The following is a 15,621-nucleotide window of genomic DNA, read 5'->3' on the forward strand; positions in this document are numbered from 1 at the left end:
CACAGGCCGTCTGAATGTAAACCACAAGGAATTCCAGAAGAAAGCCTTCTTACCTTCCACTACTGTAAACATAGCAAGATCAAATAAATGAACAAAATACTTACGGAATTGAAAGTGAAATGCATTAGCCTGTGTGTTACGTGTTCCTGGTCTTTCATAGCATAGCACGTTATTTATGGACTGCAGAAAAGTGAAAACCAACTAATTTTGTGAGCACAAACATTTTATCTCATTAAACATTTATATTATTTTCACAGCTTTGGCCAGTTTGTTTTTCCACTTACATTGTTCACAAACTTTCACGTTACATTCTAAATTGCAGTACACATCTTTCAAGTTCTTTATAAACAGATTTGCAAAGTGAAGTGTGTTAATTTTCAGAATCCACATGTGATTTTTTTTTTAAATATGTATATTTTTTAACACAATAAAGACAATTCAAATCCAGTTTTACTACGAAGAAGAATAAATTGTGAGAAGGTTAAATACCGAGAACTTTGAACAAGTCATCTTCACAATCCAAAATACAGCTCCTCTGCTGGTATCTCAGCAAACAAACTAGATGCTTTTGTCTTTTGAGATTTGATCAAGAAAACAATATATAAATGGAAAATACTTTTCTCCTATGCAGCCCTAGATTTACTTCAACTTGAAAGAGCTAAGTATTACTGAAACAAACCCAGTGTGCTCATGCAATAGACAGAATGAAACAGATTCAAACATGCCGAAGTGATGTGAATTTTGAAGTTACATAAACTTCTCTTCTGGTTGCATGCTGCAACAACAACATGTGATTTAGGGAAGAATCTTTTGCAATCAAGATCATCTTTGCCTGTGTTAGTAGCTTAAGGGCACCTCACATCGATTTGGAGTGATGGCAGCCATATGTAAATCATCACATTACCAAATTTTCAAAGCCCCAAAACCACCACGTATCAGAATCATTTGGCCACAACTGTACTGCTTCAATACAAGTATTTAGGATAAAGTTTTAGAGAGACACTATTAAAGTTGCTACAAATGAAAGCTTGCAAGCAAATAAAACACCAAAATACTAACAGACTAAGTTTTTTAAAAAGCAATTAACACGAAATATTAATACTACCTTTGCTTCAATGTATTTGCAGGCAATGGTAACAACACATACTGATTTCTTCATTTAGAAGTGTGATGTTATATGACAGGTAGATCTTCCTGCCTCTCCTTTTGTGTATGAATTGGACAAAGCTATTTTTCTTGGAGCCACAACCCGCTGAAAAAGCCAACCAAAATTAACAGGATGACTAACGGATTGAGTTCTGTTTTCCATCCAGCCAACTTACAAATATGAACTCATTACATACCATACTTTGCAATATACTGTTCTTGGCAATTAAAAAGTTATTCCCAATAAGAAGTGTATTGCCATTATCATTGGCAGAACTCAAGATACTTTGATCTGAAGGGATTATAACATTGGACAAACATGAAAAATGCTCTTATGTTGATGATATTTTTAAGATTTGTGACTCTGTTCCTCTAAAACAAATTTAAAAATCTATTATACGAGGCAAAGAAAGGTAACTGAATAACTGAAGACAAATAAAGCAAATAAAAAGTAATGACAAAGCGTAAACATTACAAATATGCCACAGCTAAGAGCCACAAAATTGGAGTCGGATCTGGTATCTACTGTTGTTCTACTGCTGAAAGACTGCTACCAATCCACTTCAAAAACTCAGCACACGAACACAGCAGGGACTTCAATCTCTTTAGCTCTGTTAAAACTTAATACTGACAGCTATATCAGCTATCAAAGGCCCAGTTTAGCTTAGATTCAAAACCACATTTCCTATCTCTCATGTTGTAAAGTGTTACAATTCAGTGCAGGTATTGCAGTAACAGTCAAGGGTTCCAGTTCAGAACAGACTGTCCTGTGAAAGGTATACATATTGCATACAGACTCAAGTTCCCATAGGACCTTATTTTAGTTGTGTAATTCCCATAGACCACTAGATGTCTGTCCCTAAAATACAGAAAGACACTGACTCTTAAAAAGCTGCAAATTTGAACAGACTTTGATGTTCTTAAACAAACTTCATTAAAACACAGTAGGAAACAAAGTCAAAACTGCATAGATCAATCAGATTTCTCAGTTGCTAGCTCTGTTAGGTGCCTGAACATTGGCAAGGAATTAGACAAAAGAGAAGGAGAATTGCAGGTTAAGAACTAACTGTGGAACCCCTTTTTATCTTTGATACCTGCTCCTTCCATCAGATGTACATCCGCTATCAGAAATCTCAGTCAAAGAGGACTCAGATACAAATTTTCCATTTCAACTAATGCCAAAACTGTGTCAATATTATACACTGCTATAAGAGAGAAGCCTCAGTCTTAATACCTGATCTTGCTTTTCATCTATTAAATGATAGGATCAAGCTTCTAGCAAACTCCAAACAATCTGCCTGAATACTTTTTCAGTGCCCAACATAAGTTACCATACAGCAGCTTTTTTCCCACCAATTCTAAAACCATTTGCAGGCATTAACACAACTTGTCATACCTTAGCACTACATCTGCAATTGAAAATTGCTCTATTTGAGCTTTTTCTTTACAGTGTTTCTCCAAGCATAGAATAAGTTCATGTTTTCTTTTGATTATCTATAAAAATGTCAGTGTGGCTCCCTGCAAGCAACTCAGCCAGTTTTGCCTGACATGAATCAACTACTGCATGTAAAATGAATATATCAGAATTTAGGATTTGGCTTTATAATTCAAGGTTTTGTGAAAATATGGGTGGGTTTGGTTTGTTTGTTTTTTTCCATTTTCATAAATTATTTCCTTTGTAACAGATAACATATCACAGAGGGAAAATAAGCATCTGAATATACAGCAACTCAGTGCACAACAACTGTCTAAGGTAAGAAAAAAAAACCAACAAACTTTCTACCTGAAGTTCTACATATATTATTACCAAGGTTGAAGAACAAGTTCAATGTATTTTTACAAGAAACTTGAGCTAGCAACTTTGCCCTGAAATGAGAAGTTATTTTAGTGCGACTTATAGTCTCAATTTTAGTAAATGAAAAGCTAAAATTCCTCTTCTCAGAATTACATCTGTTTATATTCATAAGGGACAAACAAAATATTTTGTTAAACTACAGTTATGTTAATACACTCCTTTTATTCTTAATGCAAAATGAACACTTTCAAACTAAGCTTAACTAAAATCTAGAGTACCAAAAAGTAAAAAACCTGCTCAGTGTAAATTAACATCAAAGCAGCATCTCAAAAAAAACCTAGATCAGAACTGAGTCATCAGATTTGACATGGCACTTACAGCACGTGATTTCACAGTAAGCAACCATTTCTGAATGTTTAGTCACTAAGGGATAAGCGACCAGGTTTTAATTTAAACAAAAATCAGTCTATTTAGGAGTACCATTACACAAATGTATTATTAAGGAAACAAATAAATTTCTTGTGCATCTGATTGTAGCTTCATACATATTTTATAATAAGGCTGACGGAAGTTAAAGAGAAGCAGCAGCAACAAAACTCATAACACTCACAGACATAGTAAAGCATTAAGGATTAACTAACATCAGTAGCAAGTATCAAAGGCCAGTCATAAAAAGACTCAAGTTTCTAGCTAATCCAATGGAAACTATTCAGGAGTGTGTAAGAAGTGCCATCATGAAAGCGCTCATAACTGGGTCTATTAAAAATCCTGATCAGATACTCAGGATCAGCTAGGTTTTCAGTGCTGTTTTAAGGCGCGTATACTTCCTTCATCTTACCCCCAAAAAGCTTTGTGGCGCTCTCTGCCCCACCACTGCTATTTTTAAAACACCTTCTCACACAAACCTTCTCAGACAGCTGAAAAAAGGCCAGGGAATTTTAAAAAATATCTTTGACCGTCCCAAGCTTTTTTTTTTTCCTTTCATTTTTTAAAAATCACATTAAAAGACCACATTCGGAGCAGAGAGAAACAAGACTGGCAAACTCTCTTTCTCTAAAGCTGCTCTTTGCATCAGCAGTAGCTTTAGGCAACAAAACAGTTTTTCCCACCAAAGCAAAAATGGAGAAAAAAGCCAGAAGTTTTCTAGTTACTTTTCCAGTACACTTCTGTTCTATAAACCAACAGTATCATAGCTTTCTGTACTGCTGAGCTGAGCCCTAATTAAACATAACAAAAAAATTAGTTGCATGTTTTGAATCTCCTTTTGGCAAGAACAACAGTGCAATGTTAATGTAAGAAGTAAATTTAATAAAGAGAAATATTTCATCCAAGGCAGAATAATTAAAAGACATACTGTGCTGTCAGCTAAAGCACTAGATCCTCCAAGCTTTAATCTCTAAGTTATTTCATGAGAAATACTCAATTGTATGTAAAGATACCGAAGAAGTACTGCAGCATAAACTGAACCAAACTGCTTTTCTTAAAACAAATTTGCTATTTATTTAGATACGCAAACAGAACATATGCAAGACAAATAAATAATAAACCAAGTTTCTGTCCTGAATAGTTCACAGTTTAGGTCAACGAAAGTGTGTTTAGATCAAACACATGCAGCTAGGTGCTGTTCTGAAGAGCTCACATTGTGCTGTGGGGAAAAAGGAACAGATAAGCAGGCTGAACAGTACAACACTGTTGATTTCTGGCAGTCATTACCCACATCTGTCTTCAGGGAAAATGAGGTAATACAATTTGTTCAGTTAAGCAACTGAAGATTTTAATACAAGAGTAATTTCAGGATCCTACCGAAAGCACTGAATACAGGAAGGATGCAGTTTCTCATTCATTCTGGTGCAAGCAAATGAAAGGAGACAGCCAGAAAAGGGAAAGAAAAGAGACACAGAGGTTTGGAAATTTAAAGTCCTGTGTAATTTCTTTAAAATTCTACTTTTTCTGGATTAGATGGTATTCATAATGGGTACAGACCTCCTAAGGTTCAAAACTGGCAAACCTTTTGGGTGTGTTTTAAACTACGAAGGAAAGAGGGAGATGGGAAGCTGTTATGTAACTCAAATGATCCATCACGTGTTTCCAACATAGAAAGTAAGGCAGAAGATGGAGTTCTGAAAGAAAAAATGAAGAGCAAGACGAGTATTAACAAAAAATTAACACAAAAGAAAGAAGAATGGAAAACAAGAATTAGAAATCATTAAATTGTAGCGTAAGGCCATGTGCAGAAAAATTTATTTATTTTAAGTCCTCTTCACCTCAGCTTCCAGCACATGAAAATACATCAAGTGTACTCTCCCACCACAACTACGGTATATTTGCTTAGATGACCACATTTATGGCCTGCCTGCTAACAGCTGGAATACTGGCAACCCACACAGAAGCTGAAGGACTTCTGACTGAATCATCTTTGAAGTCACGTTTTCGTTCATCTACCAAAAACTTCAACCTCACTAGTTTGGGGAAGGGAGTGTTAAATCCAAAAATGCCTTAGTATAAAAAAAAATTAATACCTAAAATAGGGAGAACTGCCAGGAGAAAGAGCATACTTGACATTTTCAAAAACCCCCTGTTTTTCAGACATAAGTCATACATTATGACATCGTTGTAAGCAGGTAGAAAGCATAATTGTTACCTGTAGCTAGCAAGAATCAAACTGAATAGCGCACTGAAGATCATCCAGAAACCAGCCTGCCCAGTTCCTGCTTCAGGAATCCAGCCTGCTTTTTCTACGACATATTCCCTAGGTAAATAACTGTGAGCATAGAGTCTACGAAGTGATACGTATTCATCAAATTACATCACATACCATTACTAAGCATAGCTCTGCCTTACACTGCAAACACAACTTTTTGTTTTCCTTAAGTGTTTAGCAGATAGAAGGCCCAATCAATATCCCTTTGATCACAGATTAGATTGAAAAATATATACAGTTAAGACATCTTCTCAATCTTCATTCACTCAGGATGCTAGAAGTTTGCTGCCAAGCAGGTCATGAGCATTTTCACATTTCTCTAAGGTAGAAAATAACTCAAATTTACCTTTGGCATTAAAAAAAATCATTCAACAAGATTTATACCTCTCATCAAGTGCTTGCAGCTGGATTTAGACCCAAACAAATAAGGAACTTTTCCAAAAACGCTTTCTTTATTCAGTTCTAATAGTCATATTTTCTATTCTATATGCCTTAACTACACATTCCACTGAAGAATGGGACTAATTCTCAAGTACACTTTTTTAACACAGAACAGAACAATTCCCATTTTGAACTGGAAAGTGGATATGGACATAATCTCTACGCTTTGATCAATTACTGCAGCCATATATTGCTATAAATATAAAACAAGATTAATTATGCATTTCCCAAAATCCCAAGTAGCACACTTAATGTCTGTAACGGAAGCAAGAGACACTTCTCATGCTTGCCAGCAGCAGAAGAGCATAACCAAAAACTCTCAAGGCTTCTGGATCTGTGAATATACAATATTGCATTGTTCTCATTTATTTGGCTGTACTGCAAGCCAATGATAGATCCTTCGTACAAGCTTTTAAACAAGCAGTGATTTTTTGCCTAAAGGCAGCTTTTTGACTATCAACACAAACAAAAAATGCCCAACAAGTTTTATAATTTCAAGTTTAGATATCAAAAATAAAGGAAATCCAATTAGAGAATCGGATACAGCTACTTAAACAATGAATAGCAAGTAGGCAACAAATACAGCCTCTGCAAAGATATTGTAACCTAGAAATTTGTTATTTCTTCAAGCAACACTGATTCCTCTGAACCTCAAGTTACAGTACATGCAAATGATGGAAGTAAATATAATCAACACTGAACTGCGACAGTTGCTTGCCCACACACACCTACAAGAAAGTAAAAGGGCAAGGAGGACAAGAAAATGAGCACCACATAGGAAGACTCCTGTTCTACAGATATTATTCTCCTGTAAAATGGATTCCAGAAAATATAAGCATGGGCATACAGCTCCATCCCATCCTTTGCTAAAAAGGTTCTATTACAAGAAGTAATCATTATTGAACCTTTTCGTTCAGATGCAATTTCTTACACGTTACAACAAGTTTCATGTGCATTGTGAATTTCAGGCAAGGTTGATGAAGTTCAATAACTTGGCTAACCAACCATGTGTACTACTCATTACAGAAGTAATAAATAGATTCATCAAAATGGGCATGAAAAGCAGTATGAACATCTGACACCATTTTCAGCTTACTCAATAAGAAAAATAAATTACGTAAGTCCAAGAGGACTTTTTAATATTTACAGTAGGTAACAAGTAGACAGTAGCAGCCTTATGTGAAACAGAGCAATACCAGTATTCCACAATACTAAGCCAGAGTAAAACTAGAGCAGTGGTACTCATGAAAAAATTAATCACTGTGACCGACCATAAACCATAGAACTCACACCATAATTTAAAAGAACCCCCCTTCAGAGATTATTCAGAGCTTAGAAAAGTAGCTTTTAGTAGTTTAATTGTTCAAAACACATCAAGACTAATGTGACTGACAGCTACTAACATTCAGCAAAAGAATGACTTAGGAGGTCCATCCCGCAGGCGCTTTCCCTTTGTTACACCATGCTTTTCCATACTGATTACGCACATAATGTACGCCAGTAACAAATAAAAAATCCAAAGAAAATACGTCATGCCTGCAAGCAGCAGCCTCAGCTAGATAACAACGGTACTCGCATTCCCCAAAAGCCTTGGTACAACAAAATTCATGCCCACTAGTAAGTACTGGACTTCTGTGAAAAGCAACACTTTAAAAAAAATTAGAAAAGTATGCTTGGATTTTTAAGATGTATTAAAAAAAAATTAAAACTCTTTTGTAGAGGCTTATATTTTATAGTACAGGTACTTCTGTGGTTTAAGATAATCCATGCTTGAGTTTGGTCAACACGCATGGATCACAGCAGCTTATGTATCAGCCAGTGATTCTGCCAGGACAAAGCATGCACACAACCCAGCTGCACCCAGGCCAACAAGGCTTTTCTGCTAAGGTTCACAAAGGAAAAACTACAATATACATCAAAGAACAACTCTCTCGTGCTTCCAGAAGCCCAGTAAATACAAAACTATCCCATTAAAATAATCTCAGGAATAGCTAGGATACATCCAAGAAAAATAATTCAAAGTTAAACATAATATTACTTACATATATATATATATATATATATATATATATATATATATATATATATATATCTGTCTGTCTCACAATAAGCCCTGAAATCAAACACAATTAACATCCACTTCTGTTCTCCCATGTGAGATACTTCCAGCATGAAAACGTACAAGCATGCAAAGGCTGTAATAATTCATCTAATACAACAGCTTACGCTGGTTAATTCACAACAAGATCTACTTCCTTAGCAAAACCCCTGTTCTTACCTTCTCTCTGCACTTCACTCTACAACATATGCAGAGAGCCTTCTTAGGTTTCAATTTATTAATCTGCACAAATTGATAAATTTGTCTTTGAATCATTCAAACTGTTTTCATTAAATAGAAAAAAAAGATGAATAGATGTGAGAAAAAGACCATTCAAGAGGCACTGGCAGAAGTTTGCTCCACCACACTGCATCCCTTTTTTTCTGTCCTCATGAGGAAAAAAAAAAGTGATGCAAATAATAGGAAATTAGTAGGAACCAAACTCCTTGCTATTTACTCTCTATTATAAGAAATACAAGAAAAGAGATTTATACTTAAGAAAACTTTGAACAAAGTCAACACATGAATAGAATGGAGAAAAATATTAAAGACCAAAGCCAGACAGATGTATTTTATCTTAGAAATTGTTTTGTCCAATACAAACTCTCCAACAAAAACAGGCTGCTTTTTTCAAGATGATAAAATTCAAGTGCTATAGCATAGGAAAGAATTCAAAAACCACGCATGGAACCATACCGTGAAACTGAAACAGAGCACTGTTTTGAGCAGCTCCTTTGTAGAAGTCCTGCCAATATTATAATTTTTAAAAATCATTCCAACTGAAAACAAGGGATAGATAATATTAAAAAAAGTTTGTGCTTTCAAAGAGAAACATAATTTTTCAAGAACAAGGTGTGATACAGCTCAAAAATAGAGCTGAACTATTCCTCCCTGACAGATTCACACACCAGCAGGCTTAGACCACCAAACGCCATGCGCTACAGCAAAAGACAAGGAACATACTTAAGACACTCAGACTAATACCATTAAAATGAAAGCCCTCAGTGGTATTTGCAAGGATCTGTTTTTATTCTTTCCATATGATCTCAGTTTGAGTCAAATTAGACCATTCAGTGCTCTAATTAGGATTCAGCAAATGTTACCTACTTCGAAGAGGCTGATAAAAGCCAGCCTCAGAGAAATGCTACATTGTCCACAAGTCATCTCAGCAAGTTGTGCTAATAGAAAGATTCCTCACCTTCACAAAACTTTCCTCATTACAGGTACAGAGCAATTTTTGATCAACAACAACTCATCTCTCTCCATTCCCAATAGAGCACATTGGTAAAAACTCTCCAGCATGCGCTACAGACATTCAACCATCTCCACAAGAAGTTTAACTTCGCATCCCCTACACATATTAGCTTAAAAACCCATTACTGAATTAAGTACTCATCAACAAGCACTAACCACACCTGTAATGCCCTGCATGAGGAAGCTTTCTGAGTTTGGGGCAGGTGATACTGTGAAAGGCACATGATAAAACACACGGCCACGTGATCCATAGTTATCACTAAGGCACCAGCATGGGTGAATGAGATGTTATCACTTAACATTATCATCACAGTAGCACATAAGTAAATAATCAAGTTACCCATTGTCAAAATGGTACCTTCTACACTTTCAGTGCTCAGAGGTGTTTGTGGAATTACACAAACTCACTGCAATTAATTATGACATTTGATAGTGGGAATACAGCTCAATAAATATGTTTACAGCACATTTCAAAAACTTCATAGGCTCTATTCTGTTCTGCTATTTGAACTAAAACATGAGTTATAAGTCTAATTCTCTTCCCCCTATAGCTGATATTGGATAATCAAGAATTAACTACATTTATTTAAAGGGATGAAATGGAAGTAACTTAAATCAATTTAAAAAGAAGGATTAAAAAAACAGATGCTAACTGTATTTTCTCTTTCCACACAAAACATAATACACCAACAGAATCAAAAGTAAAAAGCTACAGGAGAGGAGTAAAACAGAAACTTCTGCTTTTACTATTTACAACTAGAGAGGTTAGTTATCCAAGAGAGCCTAAGTTATAAAGCAGGCACTTATAGTAACTACATATCCCAATCTTTGGCATCAGCACAATGAAAGCCGTTAATGTTGAAGTTTTGTCCAAAAAAATAGAAGAAATAAAGATAGCTTCTCACACCAAAAGTATTTGGAGATTGAAAACTCACTGAAGAAGCGAGTGACTTTTTAAGAACTGATTAATAGCACTTTCATATAACTTTCCTCCTAGCTAAGACTTCATTTCATAACAATAAAAGCACCAGGTGAGAGAATTCTATTTAACCAAAACAGTAACTGACAGTTCTTGTTGTTTTGCTTTTTTTGATTGTTTTTTTTTAAATATCATCTCTGATAAAGCATAATCAAGGAAAACATTAAAACAAATGGCATTATAACTGAAGTTTCTGGATTTTGTTCAGCATTTTAAAAAGTCATGCTGCTCGAAGCCAAAAATGTTTTACATTTTTTAGAGACAATTTGTGCTTCATCTGGGCATCCCTCAGAAAGGCAATTCAGAAATGTCTTTTGACCTTCACGTAGCACAAAATGAAACATATTACACTAGCAGTTGATTGTGTTTGTGTAAGTTTGGATGTGATAATGAATGCAGTCTTGCAAAAAAAATCTGGGAAACAGATTTTTAAAAGTCCTTCATGGAACCTGTTTGACTACACAGAACATACACATTTTGCCTCCATAATATACCACCATAGCACTTACAATTTGCTGCTCATTCATATTCTAACAGTCATAACAGGCTAAACACAACTTTACCTGATACAGGAAATAGAATGTGTATTTCAAGGTCACGTCACTGTGTGAATCTTAAAACTACACAGCAGCATACACCATAAGGCACAGAATAACAAATTCACTACACTTCCCCTGATATTAAAAAGAACTGTTCTTTAAAAAAAGTAATTTTGAACAGTTGAAAGTGCAACACGGTTTACAAAATAAAGCTTAGATAACATCTGATGTATTTCTTAATTTTTTATTATTATTATTTAATCTTGCTCTGATAAGAATACATACACAACATTTCAGGAGCTTTTACCAAAAAGCACCTGGTTGCTTTTGTTCAACATTTCCAAAGAGCAACAGAGCCCTCTAGTGAAACAATCAGAAAGCGATATTGTATCCGTACAAGAAGCAGGCCAGAGAACTACTGCCTCTTTAACCTTCCAAAATTTAAAAATTTAAAAAAGAAAAAAAAAAAAAAAAAAAAGAAAATGTTTCACTGATAACTCTTGATCTCCTACGAGCTTCTTGTACTGTAAGAACAAAGTAACTCTTTAGCCATCGTCAAGTCGCTAATGAAAATGAATTGCATATGTAATGAAAATTAATGGCATATGTATAATTCTGTATTTTCTAGCACAGGGAATAAGCTCCAAAATTGCTTAGACTATGCTCAAGGTATTATTTCCACATTAGTATTTCCACATATTTACACATTCAAATTAGTATTTCCACATGGATGATCCAAGAACAGTACACAGACATACTAAAGCCCACATGGATCTCCACACTGGAATCCATTACACAACAGACATGTTCAAAGTATCTGTGTGACTTTTAGCAAGCTAACATAACAGACATAAACCCCAGAACTGCTTTCTTCTTAAGCCTTGCTCCAACAGCAACCAGTAAATAACATCCAACAAGAAGACTGGAACTACTGCAACATGTTATGCATGAGCTGAATTATACAGGCCATAACACCATCTTAATCAAATATGTTTACTACATCAGCTTCATAGTTCTGTACTCTATGTCCCAGCTTCATAAAGAAGTACATGCCTAAGGCTTATTTCATTAATACTTCAGCTTGTGGTATGCGTTTGGTCTTGGTATCGTCTTTGGTATGCATCTGACATGGGGTAAAACTAAAAGTGTATGCAGTACACAGTAAGTCTGTGTCAGTAAACTGTAAGAGTGCATAAGCATAAACACACATGCACACACACAGGGCTGAACAGTACACAAACTCCTGTGTAAATGTGCCTACACGCATTAACTTTAAACTGAAAAAAAGAACAGGTCAAAAAAGAAAAGAAAAAAAAAAAAATCACGTGCATACTACCCAGCCAGCTGATGAATTAACAAAGAAAGCCAATAAACAACAATTCTTTGTCACTTCAGATGCTCATTTTGGAACGTGTTCCTATAGTCAATAGTTTCGCCTGTGAACAAGACCTGATGCAAGGATAGCTTGCTTGTGATCGCTCCAGATTATGAATTAAGGGAGAAACCAAGGAAAAAGCCTTGACCAAAGCATCATACACCTTGGATTAATCTTTCACCATCTATGAAACAACTTAGCTCATTCAGCAAGTCTAAGCAGCAGCTCTTCTCCTGATGAAGCTCTCATTCTTAAGTGTACAACTGTGCAGTTTCAGAACACAGAGCAAATTCTGCAGCTGGATACAGTTTCAAGACATTCTGTACTAAAAATGCAGAGTGTAAATCTTATAGGAAAAAACACAAACTTTTTGTGGATGCTTGCTGCACTAACTGCAATACTAATCTACAGGACTATAACAAGGACTACAGGATATGTGCACAAATTGCTAACTAAAAAAAAGCTTTAAATGTTCCATCTGGTACTTGTCAGATAACACTGCTTTTCCAATGTTCTTGGATATATTTCAGTCAAGATCCTACTCTAAAAAGTTTGCATAAGAGTTTTCAATATTCACAAGGTCCCACCACGAAGAAAATGGAAAAAGTACAGTCCTCATAAGTGGGGAAAAAGTGTTATCTAGGATCTAGGTGAATCCTAAGTTTACCTAACATGTTCAAATCTGACACCAAACCACACTGATGGTTCTTGTACTTGTGGCTCCTCCTTTGCTGAGGGGAACTTCAAACAGCCTAGCAAGTTGGAGAAGGAATTCTCTTTCCTCAGAACAGCCCCAAGAGCCAAACTTCAGGACAAAAATAAAACAAAAGCATCTATATAATAGCTGCTCTCAAATACTCACCAACTACAGGAATAACATTACCTAACAGATATTTAGACGGGACGCACGTCTAAAAGGATTTATGAACCAGCTAGAAAATACTAAGAGAACACAGACGTTCCTTTTTGACTCAAACAATCAACCATTATAGAATTCTAACACAAGTTCATCATCAGGCAGAACATATCTCCAGAGATAAAGATCCCACAGTCTCTGCAGAAAATCTTTACCTGAGTTCACTAGCTGCCATTAGAAAGTTTTTCCTCAATATTTTGTCTGAACTCCCTTGCAGCATTACAAACCTTATTCCTTGTCTTAGCCATCAAGATGATAAAAAAAGAAACTATTCATTTCCCCTTAAGTCACGTTTGATATATTTTATGACATAAAATACTTCCATCGATATTTACTAGACCAAAAAATCAGTTGCTTCAAAACTTTGTCATCCACGTGGCTCTCCTCTAAGCTCCACATACACTGCACTTTTATTACAAAAAGTACACAAGCCTGAACAAAGTTTACTGTCTAGAGGCTTTAGATCCACACGATGTGAAACACATTCAAATACCACAAGCATACAGATATTCAGAAAAACTCATTATGACAAATTAGCCTGTAAGACAAAGATTGTCACACTTTACTGTATGTGTAATGGCAACCTACCTATTCCCGAATTTGCTCCTGTGATTATAACCACTTTTCCACTCAAGTCACGACCCTGAAGTATTTCCATCGCAGTACTGTTACCATCATATTTTTGTCTAGTAGGTGGCTTTACTGGATTATCTTCAACTGTAAAGGCCAATCTCGGATCCAGATAGGTAGTTCTTTTGTTTATGTGGCTGTAAAAGAACAGAAAAATTACACCACTTTGACCATACTGTACTTGCATACAATTTTGTGTATTTCAACCACTGTTTTGTACTATTCCAGTTTATTATTTAAAAGCCCCAAAGTCATTTTTTCCCCACTTTTGTTAAAATTATGCTAATTATTTTACTAGCTCTTTTTCTGACAGTGGCAGTGTCCATGAGGAAACTGTATACAGATCCACTACAATGTGATTCTGGAGCTGACACTCGCATATAAACAGTATTTTCTCACAGGAAAAAAAAGATCACATTATACTAGGGAATACTACCTTCTATACAGAGCTCTTCAAAAGGGACCTGTACCACTCCCTTGAAGCAATATGCCAACAAGAAATATAGCTCAGTACTTTTTTTCTTTTTTTCCATCTTCTCCTTCAAACAACTGAAAACAAATAACTTCATATCAGCTATGTTAATGGCTTTATTTGGTCGAGTTCACCTTCCTGTAACACAGGTTAGCTTTCTTCAGACAGTTATCAGGAAGAGCAGTAACTTTCAGTCTTCAGCCCTTTGTAACAGGACAAAGAAGCTATGTGATTTTGGCCTGTAAATATTCTTAATTCTGCCATGTCAGTCTAAGATAACTATTCCTTTTGATCCTGTTCCTGAAAATACACAGGAAGGAATTGTTCTCAGAAATCTTTTCCTGCTTCTGTGAACCTCTCTCTCTTAACCTTCTGAAGTTCTACACTACCTTAATTCTCATTCACTTTTCTTTCAGTTCTTTAGACTGCAATGAGTCAGAGGTGCAGCAATTTTGTTTCTATCTTTTATCTTCAAAGCAGCATTGTAACCAAGTCATGAAGTTACCATTATGTTTTTGAAGTCACATGTTGCTGATCCTTGGAAGCAGCGAAATTGCTTCTGGTAAGTTCTTTGCCGCACTAGGCAGAGTCATTAGGAATATCACTAATGACATACAGGAAAAAGCTGACTCATCCAACTGGTGACAGGGTCCCTAGAACCCTTCTTAAGAACAGAACACTTCTTAAGAAGTGGCCTTCTTCCTGGAGACGTTCCCCTTTTGGAGGCTAGCCCTTAAATGAGCCCAGGAGGGACCCCTTCCAGTCATATGGGAAGGGCAGGCGAATTGTTTGCACCTGTGCTTACTGGGCCAGCTACTCCTTCAACAGGTGCTCAATCACTAGTTCAGGTCATGGCATAACAGTTCTCTTGCACATGCAGAGTGTGTTGGTGAAGTTAAATAAACTGAATGCACCTACATAAACATTGCCTGAAGATCCATTGGCAATTTGTCACTTCAATCTGCCACCCAAGTTACTATTTCTACACACATGGAATTATTCAGTAAATCACAAATGTAAATTCAGAAGTTGCTAAATCCATAGTAATTACATACTGATTAAGTTTTATACATACTTTATAAGTTTTACTTATAAATAGTGTCTCTGTATCATAACAAAAAAAGGCTACCCAGCCTAAAACAGCTGTTCTACTTCTCCATATTCTACATCTTTATAATACTTACTCTACGAAATAGACCTGTCCACTTTCATCAGTCTCCTGCTCCCATCCATATGGCAGACCTAGGAAAAACAAAAACATTACCTCCTTACAGG

The 15,621-nt window shown here is 35.8% G+C and overlaps 1 protein-coding gene across 3 annotated transcripts in view; it reads right to left on the bottom strand.

Moving 5' to 3' along the window:
- WWOX (WW domain containing oxidoreductase) overlaps positions 1 to 15,621 on the bottom strand; it is a 468,578-nt gene that overhangs the window by 449,564 nt on the left and 3,393 nt on the right. For all 3 annotated transcript variants that reach the window (XM_048959036.1, XM_048959035.1, XM_048959037.1), the window contains exons 3-4: positions 15,531 to 15,588; positions 13,833 to 14,011 (exon numbers count right to left, since the gene is read on the bottom strand). In XM_048959036.1, the coding sequence (XP_048814993.1) occupies positions 13,833 to 14,011; positions 15,531 to 15,588 (237 nt within the window). The remainder of the gene's footprint in view (positions 1 to 13,832; positions 14,012 to 15,530; positions 15,589 to 15,621) is intronic.

Source organism: Lagopus muta, chromosome 12, assembly GCF_023343835.1.
Source record: "Lagopus muta isolate bLagMut1 chromosome 12, bLagMut1 primary, whole genome shotgun sequence".
Taxonomy (NCBI): Eukaryota; Metazoa; Chordata; class Aves; order Galliformes; family Phasianidae; genus Lagopus; species Lagopus muta.